A 14,672-nucleotide genomic window follows, 5' to 3' on the forward strand; every position below is an offset into this window, starting at 1 on the left:
GGGTTGAAGTTTGTTCCCCTGTGCTCCCTCCCGGCTCCACTCTGCCACCATTGCTCGGGACCTCATCTCATTCCAGCTGGGTCCTTGCTGCTGGGCCATGCTTTTATATGTATTTGGCTGAAACTGTCAATTTTTTTGCCCACAGCAGCTGTTCTGCTTTTTCTCCTCCCACCTTCAGACCCCCGTGCTAGTCTTCATCAGCAAGCAAACATTATGTGCCAGGCATTGTGCTAAACGTCCTTTCTCCTATTTTCTGGAGGAAAATGGGGCCTTGGACCGACTTTGCTCTGTGCTCTGGGACGAGGCAGCATTTTCACAAAGGCTGACGCTGGGAGCTTCCCCTGGAGCTTGCTTTCATTCCTAATTGCTCTCTGTTTCTGTCCTACCTCCTCCACTATGTTCACCTCTGTCCCCCATCCCCTCTCAGGCTATTCATTGCTCTATACTTTTCTTCCCTTTCATTAGCAAACTCTTAGAAAGCAATTTCTACCTTTTTCTGTTTTTTTCTTTTTTTCCTCACCATGGTTTTTTTAAAAACTTTTTTAAAACTTCCTCCTCATCTGTTTGCTCCTCAGTGCCACCACCCTACCACAAGGGCTCTCTAGAAGGTGGCCAGGGACTTCTCCATCGGCAGGTGCAGTGGCATTGTCTGCAGTCCTCCTCCTCCTTGACCCTTGTACGCATTGGGCACTTCCCTCCAAGGAGCTCCCGTGGGTTGCTGGGCACCGCTGGCTCCTGATCCTCCTGCATCTCTCCTCTATTTGATTTTCCTTCATCTCCCTACTCCTTAAATATGCGTGTCTCCCAAGACTTTACCTCTGTCCTTCTCTTCTACATCATTTTCCTCAGCAACTTTTTCCATTCCCATAGATTGAATTATTGCTGCTGTACATTCAGATGCCTCCTAAATCCATTGTACCTAGCCCAGCTTTCTTTCATGAATTCTTCCCATGTCTGTAGCTGTTTGCTGGACAGCCCCACTTGGCTTCTCCACCTCAGTATGTTTAAAACTGAGCTCATCATCTCCTCCCTAAACCTGACCTTCCCACCTGCTTCCCTGTTTTATTGATGGCACCACTGTCCTTCCAGTCACCCAGGAACCTGAGTCATCTCTGATTCTATTTGTTTACTGACGTCTCATATAATTGTACCTGTCCCCTAGCCATCTCTGGTGCCTGCACTCTTCACTCATGCCGCCATCTTCCACTGCGCTCTCTGGAATGCCTGCTCCATAAACTCGCTTTTATCTTAAATCTTTTCCTTTCCCACTCTCTCCATTTTCAGGATCTCACTGAGCCCCGCCCCACCCTTTCCAATACTGGTTGTACTTTCCTTCATCGCCCGCAGCCCCAGCCCACTGAAGGGGGGGGAGGGTTAGAATACTCCTTGCTCCCCGTTACTACTTTCAGACTGTCCCTCCACACTCACTAACCCCTCTTCTTTTGAGGTTCATTCAATCCAGATTTATCGCCCAATCACGTCTACCTACCCCAGAGATGTTCTTTCCTCCTGGCTCACATATTTTTCTCCCCATCTCCTACCCCGATATTAATATTCCCTCAGGTATCCTTACCTCCTAGGCCATCAGTCTGCTTAATTTCCATCACCTGCTTCTCTCCTCCACTTCGGCGACACACCAGAGAGGGTCATATCCTTGATCTTGACATGGACAATAAGTATTCCACTTCTGTGTTCATGAGCTCTGAGATTCTTTTATCTGATCATCCTCTTTTGTCATTCTTTATATTTTATCATCTTGTCTTTTCCTCTGCTTTACAGCCCCTCACCCTGTTCTTCATTCTCACCATGACTTCCTCCCCTCAGTTCTGTCCCAGGCTGTCACCCCTGCATTGCCTGCACCTCCAACCTTCCTCCATACTTTGCCCCCTTGGCCTATCATCAGTCATATCTTGCCAAGCCCCAGCCTTGGATTACTCCCATCATCAGTTGCCTTCACTACCATCCATGTGTTTTCTTAATTGATTGCTGTTTGCCTCAGTTTCCTCATCTGTAAAATAGGAGTAATGATAATAGCACCTACCTCTCAGGGCTGTTGTGAGGATCGAATGAGATCGTAATTATGAAGTGCTTAACAGAGTGCCTACCAGGAGCATAATAGGCACTATGTCAGTATTAGCTGTTATCAGCATCACGGACTCCCTCACAGGTACCACTTGTACTAGATGTCTTCTGAGCACCCTTCCTACTCTAAGATTCACTGGATTCAGGGAGGGCCCAAGCTCGGCAGCAAAGCAGATAAAACACAGGGGTCTCTTCCGTTGACCTTAGAGATTGTGATTAGAGGAGCTGGTGTTTTAGAAGAGTAAATTCTGGGGCTTTGCTGGGAGTTTGCTTTCTGACACATGCCCTTACCGTTTTCTTCCTTCAGACTGATGAGGGTCCCAGGCTGCAAGAAGACCCTGTGGCTAGAAGGAGAGAGTTGACTATTTCTCATTCCCTCGAGCTACACTAAAGAGAAGCCTGAACATGGCGGAATATTCAGGGTACAAGGAGGTCACCTCCAGTCGCCACCTGCGGTTCAAGCTGCAGAGTCTTGGCCGCCGCCTCGATGAGTTGGAGGAGGCCACCAAAAGTCTCCAGAAGGCCGAGGACGAGCTCCTGGATCTGCAGGACAAGGTGATCCAGGCCGAGGGCAGTAACTCGAGCATGCTGGCCGAGGTGGAGGCGCTGCGGAAACGGGTGTTGAAGATTGAGGGGAAGGACGAGGAGATCAAGAGAGCGGAAGACTTGTGTCAGCTGATGAAAGAGAAGCTGGAGGAGGAGGAGAGCCTGACCCGGGAGCTGAAGGCGGAGATCGAGCGGCTCCAGAAACGGATGGCGGAGCTGGAGAAGCTGGAGGAAGCGTTCGGCCGGAGCAAGAACGACTGCACCCAGCTTTGCCTGAGTCTGAACGAGGAGCGGAATCTGACCAAGAAGATCTCCTCCGAGCTGGAGACCCTCAGGGTCAAGGTGAAAGAACTGGAAACTTCAGAGGACAGGCTGGACAAAACTGAGCAGAGTCTAGTGTCCGAGCTGGAGAAGCTCAAGTCGCTAACTCTGAGTTTTGTGAGCGAGAGGAAATATTTAAATGACAGGGACAGAGAAAATGAGAAATTAATCAAAGAACTGACCCAGAAACTGGAGCAGAACAACAAGGTCAACCTTGTGGACCATCCCAGGAACGCCTCCACCCTCCTGGACAGAAACGACCTACGCATTGAAGACGGCATCTCGTCTACACTGCCCTCCAAAGAGGCGAGGAGGAAGGGCATGCTGGACTATCGCAAGCAGGGGGAGAATGAGACTCGGAACAAGTCGGAGAATGAAAAGAATCGGGATCAGGAAGATAACAAAGTGAAAGACCTCAACCAAGAAATCGAGAAACTCAAAACCCAAATCAAACATTATGAATCTCTGGAGGAGGAGCTGAAGAAAACGCGGGCTCAGAACAATGACCTGAAGGACAGTTACCTGAGCGAGCAGAATAAGAACAAGGTGTTGACCAGTCAGCTGGAAGAGGTCAAGCTGCAGCTGAAGAATCAGAAGGACCTGGAGAATGGGGAGGTGGAGAGCGAAGAGTCGTTCCTGGTTGGCAAGGGCCGGCAGCACGAGAGACCCAAGTACCGAGGGCTCGTCAACGAGTCCCCTACGTCCAGGTACAAGTCGCGGGAACTCTCCCCTCAGCACAAAAGGGGGGAGAGACCTCGCTACAAGGAGCTCGTGCTCAGAAATGACAATGCCCCTCACAACAGCAGGTCAGGTAGCGGCTCCAGTGCTGTGAACCGGAGGGCCGCCAAGGCGTCTGGCGCTGTCCTGGGCATGGACAATGTCTCCCAAGATGCCAAGAGACCCGATGACAACTTTGCAACTGGCCCTCCTCTGAACGAAGGCAAGAGGGCCAGGGAACAGCCGCCAGTGCTGAGCCGCTATCCCCCAGCTGCCCAGGAGCATCGAGGCCTGAAGGGAGCCTCCAAGCCAGGACATGAAAATGGGCTAAAGGGGAAGGTGGAAAAGACATCCCGCGTGTTTAATGATGCCAGCCATGGCGATAGAGCCACCAGGACAGAAACCACCTCGGCCTCGGCAGGGAACAGGGTGCTGAGGGTGAATCGGGTGGCCAGTTTGGATACCTGTTTAGAAGCCGTATCAGCTAAGAAGATCCTCAACCCCTCCGGTGGAAATCAGGGGTCTTCAGGGCTGGCCGCAGAGCTGGGCACCTCTAAGGCTGCTGACCCTTTGGCCCCATCTCGGAGATCATCCTCTGAAGGGCTGTCAAAATGCAAAAGGCCAGCTAATGGCCAGGAAGCTGAGAGCAGCCCTCCTAGTCTGAAGCCTCCAGTTTTATCCAAGGCTTCTTATGGTTCCAGAAGTCAGGAAGACATCCTGCAGGGCTTTGCAGCCATAAGCAAGGAAGAGCATGACCAGCCTGTATCTGTGGTGATGGAGGACAGCAGTCAGCATGAAGCCTTTAGGTGCAGGGTCATCAAACCTGGTGGTAGAGAGAGACTGGACCTGGAAGACGACATGGACATGGATTCTCTTGTCACCGCCAAGCTAGTCAACACAACCATCCCCCCCGAGCCAGAGTCAAAAAGGCAGCCGCGGTCCCGAGCAGCCCTGAGGACGCCCCTGTTTGACAACGATAGAGACACTGGGGCCGACACGGAACCCGGGAAACCTGTGAGAAGCACTGCTGCCGCAGAGTTTCAAGAGGCCAGTGGTTCCGGGGTAAAAAGCCGTAGGCCCTTCAGCCCCAGGGAGGCTTTGAGGTCCAAGGCGGTCATTAAGCCTGTCATTATTGATAAGGATGTGAAAGAGGTCATGGGGGGAGTCGGGGCAGAGGCCATCTCAGAGAAACCAAAGCCCACCTCCAGATCGGTGCCAAACAAAATGACGAGCTGCATCACCATCTACCCCGTGGAGGTGAGCAGCCCCAGGGGGAGCACCAGTGAAGCCCCGAGAGAGAGACACACATCTACCAGCAACATCCAGGTGGTGCCCAGCGAGATGTCCTCGGTCACCAACCACATTAGCCTGCCTTTTGAGATCTCCATTAACAAGAACGATATCACGCGGCAGATCGCAGACGCCGATCCGGTCGGGGACCTGCCCCCGAGGAACAGGCCAGAAACAGTGGTCTCCAGGAGCAGTATTACTATCAAGCCATCAGAGCCTGGGGAGAGGAGTAGCCAAGAGCCCCCCTCAGAGAGCCTCCGGTGGAAGAGCCACCGTCCCCCTTTGGAAATGGAGCCATCTGATGCCAAACACGTCACAGTGCGGAGCGCCTGGAGGACCAGGCGAGACTTGAACTCTCTGGAAGACCCCCCGGCCCAAAGGGGCAAAAATGTGGATCCCCCTAATGCCTATACACAGAGATCTTCCACGGATTTCTCAGAACTGGAGCGGCCCAGGCCCTCTCCCTTCGAGCGGGGCATGCGAAGGGGGGCAGGGAATCCAGGGGATGGCCCTGAGCCGTCTTCCCGGAGGACCCAAAGCAGCCTCACGGTGTCAGAGGTTCTCACGAGGCGCAGTCGGGTCGGTGACTCCGTCACCGCTGCTGCCTTGAATCACCCAGCAGGCCTGGTAAGTTCCCTTTTTTTCCGTTTCCCCAAATGTGGAACCACATTTTCTCTCCCTTCCCATCTTCTTGATGGGAACTCTTCCATGTGAGAAACCGGCCAGCTGGGGGTTATTGAACCTCAGATGGTAGAACTAGGGATATTTGGGTGACTGTGAGGTGGGCAAAGGGGGAGAGGAGCAGAAGAAGTTGGTATTTTAAAAAAATCCAAAACATTCCTAATGGTAAGAGCTGTCCAAAGTGGAACAGGTTTTACTGGGAGGTAATAAGTTCCCCATCAGTGCAGGTATTTTAATGCAGGATAGATCCCTGCTCATCAGGGATGTTAAAAATAGGATTGCTGTTCACGTAGGGGTTGAGCTTTATTCACTAGGTTACCTTCTGTCTCTGAAATTCTGTGATTCTAATGTTGGCCTCCTACAGAGTCCTCCCCTACATGACCCAGAGGAATTTATGGCTACAAGAAAAGTTTTGGGCCTTCCATTGCTTTAGAGAATGGATTTAATGGGGATAATAAACAGGGACCATTTCAAAATCTCTTCCTCCCTTTCTCTCCATCTACCCAAGGGGTACAACTGAGGTTGAGAAGGCCTTTTGGCATTCACTTTGTTTCATTGAAGGCCAGATGGATTCTGTCCAGGTTAGTTGGGGATTGCTCCAGAAATACCTAGAAGAGCGAGTTGGGGGGTAGGGGGAGGGAGGCAGTAAGCAGGTAGGTGAGCTGCCTTCTGAGCAAGTATCTACCTGGAACCAGAGTCACCAACAGTCTCTTAGGGGTAAGAGAGGGATGGGCTTTTCCTAAGAAGTGGTGTCTCTGCTGCCTCTTCCAGTACTGGCTGTGGAAGGTCTTTGCAGACAAGACTTTGCCTTATCTGAACTTTGTTTCTCCCTCAGACCTAAGTACAATAGTTTGTTTACTGTAGGGACTTTACAAATATTGATTGAATTTTCATTCAATGTGAAATCACTTTTGACCCCTGACCCCAGATCCCTAACCCCTTGATAGGGATAGAGACTAGATCTGTGATTTCACTGGCTTGGATGGGAAATCCTTGGGTAAGGAAGACCCTCAGTCCCCACTTGTACAACTTCTTAGAAAGTTGCCTCAAATGAACGTGCCCAAGGTCATGCAGCTGGCTGTATCTGCTGTGCCATGTTGCTCCTGTTAGCCGGCCTCTTGCCAACCATCTCAAAAATTCATACCATTGGTCAGGAGGCGGCTTGTGTGAGACTATATGGATGGCTCAGGGTTCGGGGCAAGACCACCATTCTAAGGAAGACAAAGCCTTGAAGCCACCTGGTGGTGGGTGCATCATGCTGTGTTCAGAGTACTGGAGTTGAGCGTCCGGGGATGAATGTTAGGCACTGGGCTATTACTTTGATGAAGCAGACGTGACACCGTTTCATTCTCTGTTAGAAGGTTTGGTGATCTCCTTGGTGAGGTGTATTACTTAGAATCATTTAACCTTCATTATTACTGACTTAGGGAGGACCTGGAGGAAAGGAGAGCAATCAGGATGGAGTGAAAAGGGCTAGAGAAGGGGAGGTCAATGGAAAGGGACATGTTAGGTCTGGGAGAAGAGGGAAAAGTGGGCAAAGGAGGTCATTAGCAAAGTGGCACCTTTCTTCCCTAGGGTGGTAACATACGGGGAACCTTCACTTTGGGAGGGAGAGGTCTGATGGAAAACTGCTGTTAAACTGAGTCTTAACTATTTACAGGTAGAATCTCTAGCACCTCCCCCCCCAAAGGGTGGCTCCCTGAACTTTGATGCCCAAGTATGGGTGATGCCTCTTCAAATTCTTTGTGCCCATGACAACGTCCTAGTGGTGGCAAGTGCTCCCCTACTTGCTTCCTACCGCACAGGAACGCCCCCTTGCCGCCCACCCGCCTCACCACATCATCCCGGGTTTAAGCAGATGTCTTCTGGGTTGTGGAATTGCAATCGGTTATATTCAGATGAGGAGATAGAAGCAGCTCGGGATTGTAGATTTAGGATTGAAAGAGAACATTTGGTCCAACCCCGCCATTTTACAAACAAGGAAATTAGAGCCTAAAGAGTCATGATGACTCTTAGTTCACAGAGTTGAGAAGTAGGAGACCTAAGACTCAAAACCCAGGTGTCGGGCCCGAGACCGTCCCAGCCTACTCCAGGACCGATCCAAATTGTGTTGGCCCCCAAGGCTTCTGGGGATTGGTACATACTGGGGCCAGACTAGATTTCTAGGGAGTCTATATAGGCTGGCCTGGATCATGTGTCTCCCAGGGTTGGTGCACGTCGGGGTCTCCAGATGAAGGGGTTTGTTTTGGGAGGGGCTTCCCTAGTCTCCCTACCAATGCCTCACTTCCCTGGATCTCACTGCCATAGGAGGAAGCTGAAGGCAGTAACCCCAACTCCTTTCGATGGCAGCACAATTGTGTGGAAAGGCCAGAGCTGCCTGCAAAGCGGCCTCCAGAGCTCCTTCGGGTTCGAGCTGAAGAACGGGTACGTCGGGCCAAGCACTCCTCTGAAGAGAACTGATCTGACTGGGGTGAGACACATTCTGCTGCAACTTTATGTCACACCATCTTGCCACCAGAACCCCAGCCCTTGGCCAGACCATGGGGCCCTTTCCTCCTGTTCCACACCATCCCCCTCCTCACAGAGTTCAGGTCACCCCTGCTTTTTAGCTGGGGGGCTTCAGATGGACCAAGATAGTGAGTTAATGGGATAGGTGTACAGGTGGGAAATAATTTGAATAAATCCCAGAATAAGAGGCCAAGGGGTGACCAGAAAAGTTTAGCAACTTGCCATGGAATGAGCCTGGGTAGAATTGGAGCAAAGAATCTATGAACCTTAAGCAAAGTCTGAACATTTTTTGGCACTAAAGATAGAGCCCTTCCTCACGCCTCCCTACCTCACGAGCAATACAGCACTGTCTACCTTATGTGGAACCAGGCCAGGCTGTCTGGATCCAGGGAATCCTTGTAGTTTCTGGGAAGGAGAGGATTCTGCGCCCATCCAGAACTGGAAACCCTCTTCCTCTGTTCTGCCAGTAGAATGTTTGCCAGTGCCTTTTTTCTTCCCTCAAACGTACGCCCTCTTCTCTTGCTCTCTCTTGTAGAAACCTTGCAGTTTTCTCTTCCCTCCTCCACACTGATTTGCTCTTGGCTTTTGTCTTGCAGGTGGTTCCCGCTCTGCTGGGGTGATTTCCAAGATTTTAATTCTCCACTCCCAGCAGAGGATTCACTCCGTGGTCTGCCCCAAGGGGATGCTCTCTGACCACATACCCTTCAGCCACCAGCTGCAAAGCCATCTCCCATTCTTCTCTCCCTCTGAGCATTCTTGACTTGGAGGTTTTCCAAGCCAATGAACAGCAGTGTGTCTGGTTGGAGGCTACTCTGGGGGTCACTGAGCCCATGCCCCAGGGTGGCATCTTGGGTATCCGGACTGAGTTGGCTGTTCCCCGAAGGGCCATCCATCAGTGACACGTCCTAGCCAGACCTCTCCAGACACCACTTAAGAGGACACAGAAGGGTCCACGCCCCTCCATATTCCCTTCACCAAGCACTGGAGGCTTGGCTGGCTCAAGAGTTTGCCTGCAGGATTCCGTGGCTGCAAGCCTCACCTTGACTTCTCAGAGCAGGGTGTCATCCCCACCCCACTCGGGGAGGGGGCGTGGATCCTGAGACCGTGCTAGGCCTCACCTGGCACACTCCCTTTCCCCCCTCCCCTAGTCAGGATGAACCTCCTTCCCATTTGTTGTCCCGTGGAGCAATAGATTCAAGGAGAGGCAGACACTTGTGTGCTGCCCACCCCTGCCCCTGCCTTCTCCCCTGACCCCTTCCCCCTTGAGAACCGCACTTTACTGAGTCAATGCAATCCTTGAAGGTTGGCTGGAAAGGAGATTTCTGTGGACTGTAGTTGCCTGTTGCCTCCATCAGCAAAATGAGAGGGGAAAATCTAGGAGTTGGGTGTAGAGTGGGGGAAGGGAAAGGATGATTCAGATTTCCGAATGCAGCAAATTTTCCCAAATTCCACATGCAGAATTTTTTTTTAATCAAAAACTTTAGTGATCAGTCAATTACTGGGCCATTGCCCGAGTAGTTAGCTTTGTGCAGATGCCAAACTTAGGCGTAGCCAGTCATTGACTTCATTGGGTTTAACTTTTGCTCCCTGCTCAGGAGCTCAAGGACGGTTGGGTTCACCACGTTGGAAAGGCGTTGGTTTGGGCTTGCCTGGCTCCTAACCCCCTTCCCCAGAATGCTGAGCTGGAAGGGACCAGCTAACCCAAGTCCCTCACTTTACAGAGGTGGAAAATGAGGGCCACGGGAGTTAGTTAATATGACTTAGCTGAGGTCACATGGCTAGGTCATTTCTCCTGACTCCCAGCTGACAATGTTCTCTCTCTACATCCCATCTTATCCTTGCCTTGCTGGGGGTTTGGGGTGGGGGTGGGGGGGGTCCCTTAATCCTTTAATCCTCCTTTGTAAGAACTCACCTGGTTTATTTTAAGGTTCTTGTTTGGGAACCAGGGCTGAACAGATCCTTGATTCTCTGGAGTCTGGGTTGGACCCTGGCGGGGCTCAAGGACGCGCTGACCCTTTTCTCAGGCTGTGCCTGGGAGTTCCACATCCTGGCTGCTATGCAGGAACCACTCTCATACCTCCATTTTCACATTTTGCCAAATGTGGGCTTGTATTACTTGGGCTGTCCTACCTTTCCCCATAGCTGCCGTAGTCCCCGCCTTATGTGTACAAACTGACTCCCTGCCTCTCCACTGACCCAGCAGGCGGGGCCCCTTAGCTAAGCTTCTGGTTTTAACACCTAGCAAGCTGCTTGTCCCAAAGCACTCTCCACGAAGCCACCCAAGGCTGATCCTCCTCCATTGGCTGGGAGCTCCAGGAGGTCTGCAAGCCCTGGACCCTCTCAGGTGATAGCTGCTGAAAGTGGGGGACATGGAGGCTCCCTGTTCATGGGGCACTCGAAGGCAGTCTTTGGTCACAGAGAAAGTCTCAAGTCCAGATTCTTATGGCTTTCCTCATGTCCTGAGATTCTAGAGCTTGAACAGAAAGACTCCTGTGTGTCTGTTGTACATTCAGCTAGGTGCCAACATCGTGACTCTACCAAGCTTAAGTGGCACTGCTCACTGCCGCTGTGGAACAAAGATGCCATGTGGGAGAGAGATAAACCATGGTGCCCCTTACTGGGACCACCATCTTGAAACCTGAGTGCAATAGGGCTTGATTGTAACTAATATTTCAGGATAAATATTTCACCTCCCCTCCCCCCAACCTGCACAGTTTCTAGGACCCCTGATAGATTTATTTTTTAAAGTTCTTGGTGTTGCAGAAAATACTGGGTATAATTGTATAGCCAAGAGTTTGAGGCCTGGCTCTTTTGGGCTTGGCAGTGGTGAGGATCCCGTAGGGTTCAGCAAATTCCAAAGTTAAGATGCTATACACTACATGATGGTGTCACTCACTGCACCTTCCTAAGAAGTAGCTGGAGGCGCTGCAAGACATCCCATCCCATCCCATCTTGGATTGAAATGCCTTGCCACTCCTAGGGTATGGAGGCCCATTTGCTGGAAGTGGAAAGGGACTCTGGCCTGGCGGAGGAGCAAGCCTTCAAACCAAATCCTCTAGACAAGGATGACTGCTTTTCATAAAAAAAGTTGTCTTTGGATGAGGAGTAGAGTGGAGTGTGGGTGGGAGGCCTGGTGCATTCTAAAGTCTCCAGATACTTCTGTAGCACACCGGAGGAAGCTGGTGGAGTTGGGGTTAATGAAGCCTGAAATTGGATGGTGAGTCTGAGTAGTGAGCCAGCCTTCCTCCTGTGCCTTTCCTTTACACCCTGCACCCAGTGCTCCCTTGGCTGCCGAGATCTGTGAAGCCAGCTACAGAGAGACGAAGACCTTTCCGGAGTGGAGGACGTGAGAGTTGTGAAGTGGACTTGCGGGCTCACGCAGGTCTCAGGGGTCACAGGATGAAAAGAATAAACTCTTAGGTTAAAAGGACTTTAGGGGTCACTGGGTACAGAAGCCCCTACACCTCCAGGAGAGATTGCACACAAACCCCCCTGGTCAGGCTGGGGTTGATACTGTTCTGAGCCCCTGAGTAAGTAGCTAGGGGATTCAGTAGCCTCTTGTGGTAGACACTGATAGTCGTGACGGTTGGGGAAAGATGTTGGTGTCTGCTTTGCTGGGCTGACCCTGCCTCCTCAGGCTGTCAGGTGGGTGTCTGTGCCACCATCCCCACTTGGAGGTTTCCAAAGGCTGCTTCTGAACTGGTGCTTCCAGGCCTACGGTGGTCCTCTCAAGTTCCCTCCAGGGGAGCTCCCTGGCTCCAACCAATGGATGGACGGACGGACAGTGTGGCTGTCCATCCTGCGATAGGAGAGGTGCTGCATTCTCCTGCTGCTGCTTAGCAGTTCAGAACACGTATGAATGGAATGTATTTTTAAAAGAATAAAATATATTTTTTTGTATTTTAAAAGTTTGGTGGGGTAGGGAGGTAGTCCTATCAAGTTGTTGAGTTACAGGCAGAAAACTAACCCTCGTTGCTGTGTCTTCCAGTCTCTCTCCAAGTCAACCCATTCCAGCTAACTCGGTCCGGTGCCTGGCTCCAGGAGAGGCCGAGGTTGCTCCTGGTGCTGCCCCACCACTATTCTCGCTCTAAGCATGTGAGATAAGGAGGCAGCCTGGCCACTGCGGCTCCTGCCTCAGGGGGAGGTGGGGCTCGGCTCCCAGGGGAGCTGCAGCCCCACGCTCCTCGCGTGCATGTTTAGTGGAAGCCCGTTTGTCTGCATGTATCCTCTGGCCCTAAAGCTGTCTGTCAGCCCTACAGCACGATATGTAACCAATAAAGCTCTCCAATTTCTACGTGCTGCTTGTGTCTGGTGGTCAGTGCTGGATCCGCCTGGGGATGGCATCGCCAGTCTTCACTGCAGCGCATGCACAGTGGGTGTCTTTCCCTGTATGCCAGGGTACCAGAAGGTGGGGCCGATTTTCTGCTGCAGTGGGCCATCTTTATAATTTGGTTAGCAACGGGCCTAGAAACACCACAGCTGGATGACAATCTAGGCCAATACCGCTCATTTGAAAATGGGGCAACACTGAGTGAGTGAGGCTGAGTGATACAGAGGCCTTGCAGCTATTTGAGTGGCAGGGCTCAGGATCCCAGCTCTGGATTCCCAACCTGTGCCACTGCCATCATGGAAACCCCCTTCTTCCCCATTTTTCCCAAACAGCAAGTTAGAGTGGTGAATGGTAGAGGCCAAAGATCCCTCCTGTTTGGTAACTAGTCCCATCTGCCACTAGAATGGATCTGTTTCAGACTATTACACGTTTGTGCTGAAAAGGATGTGTGTGAGGTCTGTTCCTCCAGAGAAGTCCAGCTGAGGGACTCGCCTCCTCGGCACACTCTGAAAGCTCAGGGGCTCTCTGCACTAAGCTGGTGCCCAGTGTCAGAAGTGAGCTCTCTGGTCCTACTTTACTCCAGCACTAATCCTCTTTATCCATCTGGCCTTGCCGAGTCTGGATGTCCACATGCAGCACTGCCAAGTAGAAAGTTCACGGCATTTAAGGCTAGAATTTGGTTCTCAGTTACCTCCCATCCTTCTCTAGTACTTCACAAACAAACAAATCTTAGACCCTGCATCACAATCGCAAGTTGCTTTTATCTGTGCCTGTGCTTACTTCAGCCTTTGGTCATGACTAGCTCCAGCCATCACAGTCCTGTTCCCACATTAACACTTCTCTGACATGCCCCCTTTCCCCTACATCAGGGGACCCTGGTTTTGTTTTGTTTTTTGGGCTAGGCAATGGGGTTAAGTGATTTGCCCAGGGTCACACAGCTAGTGTTATGTGTCTGAGGTCAGATTTGAACTCAGGTCCTCATGACTCCAGGGCCGGTGCTCTACCAATGTGCTACCTAGCTCCCCCGGGACCCTGGATTTGGCAGAACATTTTGTGGCCCACATTCATAACAGGTGGTGTTAGTAGAAATAAATGATGCATTTATTTTTCCCATCCGTCTTGGACTTCCGGTTTAAGTACACCTCTTGCCTCATGTTCCAGGGCCGTTCAGCAAACAGGACCCATGGCAGCGGCAGGTGGGATGAGTTTCCAGACTATTCCCTTCTATCAGTTATTTGCATGCTTACCTTTCCCCTCATCTTCAGCAAGGCGAGGATGGGGCCTGTTACACGTGGGACTTGTATTATTTCCCTTGTGCCTTGCACACAGCAGGCACATAACCATTTGCTGACCTCTTTAGGGAGTCTGTGTATGCCCACAACTGCCCCCCAAAAGCAGTGGCTAATGAGAAAAGGCTAGGTGCTCGAAGCCTCCAGAAGGGTCCTCAAGGACAGGCCTGTGGTGCTTGGGGAGGAGAAGGTGAGGTACCACCACAGGCCCAGAGCAGACAAGAATGATGGAAAACCAAGAGCGTGGCTTTTCATAGGAACTTTTATTCTAAAAAATAATAATGAACAAAAAAAATACCCAAGCCAAACCAAAGAGAAAGTCCCTCCTTCAGCTGTATTCCCACAGCTGCTGCTTCTCTGAGAGCCCTAAGCCTTAGTGAGACACGGAACAAATAAGTCTGTCATGTGCTCCTCACATCCAGCCACACAGTCACTCCGGAAGGTTTTCTCTGGGCACCATGTAGCCCATGGCTCTGCTCACCCTCCCGGGGACAAAGACACCAGGAGGAATTTCCTGGTGAAATCTACTATTGCTACAGGAGTCTGCTTTACTGCAGTGAAAGCACATCACGTCTAATGAGACAAGTGTCTTCAGCTCAGCCTCACATGCTGGGGGGCTGTGGGGCGGGAACCCCGGGGGTCGCCTGGCGAGGGAGAGTGTACATAGCACCTAGAAACTGGTCTGCAATCCGCCCGGCTTCCCTCAGCCCGCTCAGCAGAGCTCCGTGGACGGTGGCTGGGTAGTTACGGATAGTGTGTTCGCCTGCAAAGAACAGTCGAGGGATAGGCTGGGAAAGAGGAGAGAGAAAAACAGTCAGCTAGCTCCCAGTTGCTCCCAGCTCGCTCTCGTGGGCTCCAGGCTCCCAGTGATGTGACAGACCTGTTGAGACTGCGTGCCCCTGGGGCAA

General features: G+C 51.5%; 2 protein-coding genes across 7 annotated transcripts in view; one reads left to right on the plus strand and one right to left on the minus strand.

The window, feature by feature from the left end:
* LUZP1 (leucine zipper protein 1) overlaps window positions 1-12,439 on the plus strand; it is a 100,983-nt gene extending 88,544 nt beyond the window's left edge. For all 5 annotated transcript variants that reach the window (XM_020983044.2, XM_020983043.2, XM_020983042.2 and 2 more), the window contains 3 exons: window positions 2,390-5,583; window positions 7,945-8,107; window positions 8,742-12,439. In XM_020983044.2, coding sequence (XP_020838703.1) covers window positions 2,488-5,583; window positions 7,945-8,097 — 3,249 coding nt within the window. In that variant the 5' untranslated portion in view covers window positions 2,390-2,487 and the 3' untranslated portion in view covers window positions 8,098-8,107; window positions 8,742-12,439. The remainder of the gene's footprint in view (window positions 1-2,389; window positions 5,584-7,944; window positions 8,108-8,741) is intronic.
* A 1,568-nt stretch (window positions 12,440-14,007) lies between these two features.
* Window positions 14,008-14,672, minus strand: part of KDM1A (lysine demethylase 1A) — an 89,746-nt gene continuing 89,081 nt past the window's right edge. For both annotated transcript variants that reach the window (XM_020983041.2, XM_020983039.2), the window contains one exon: window positions 14,008-14,552. In XM_020983041.2, the coding sequence (XP_020838700.1) occupies window positions 14,367-14,552 (186 nt within the window). In that variant the 3' untranslated portion in view covers window positions 14,008-14,366. The remainder of the gene's footprint in view (window positions 14,553-14,672) is intronic.

The sequence above is a fragment of the Phascolarctos cinereus genome, unplaced genomic scaffold, assembly GCF_003287225.1.
Source record: "Phascolarctos cinereus isolate Bilbo 61053 unplaced genomic scaffold, phaCin_HiC Scaffold_726;HRSCAF=1367, whole genome shotgun sequence".
In the NCBI taxonomy this organism is placed as follows: Eukaryota; Metazoa; Chordata; class Mammalia; order Diprotodontia; family Phascolarctidae; genus Phascolarctos; species Phascolarctos cinereus.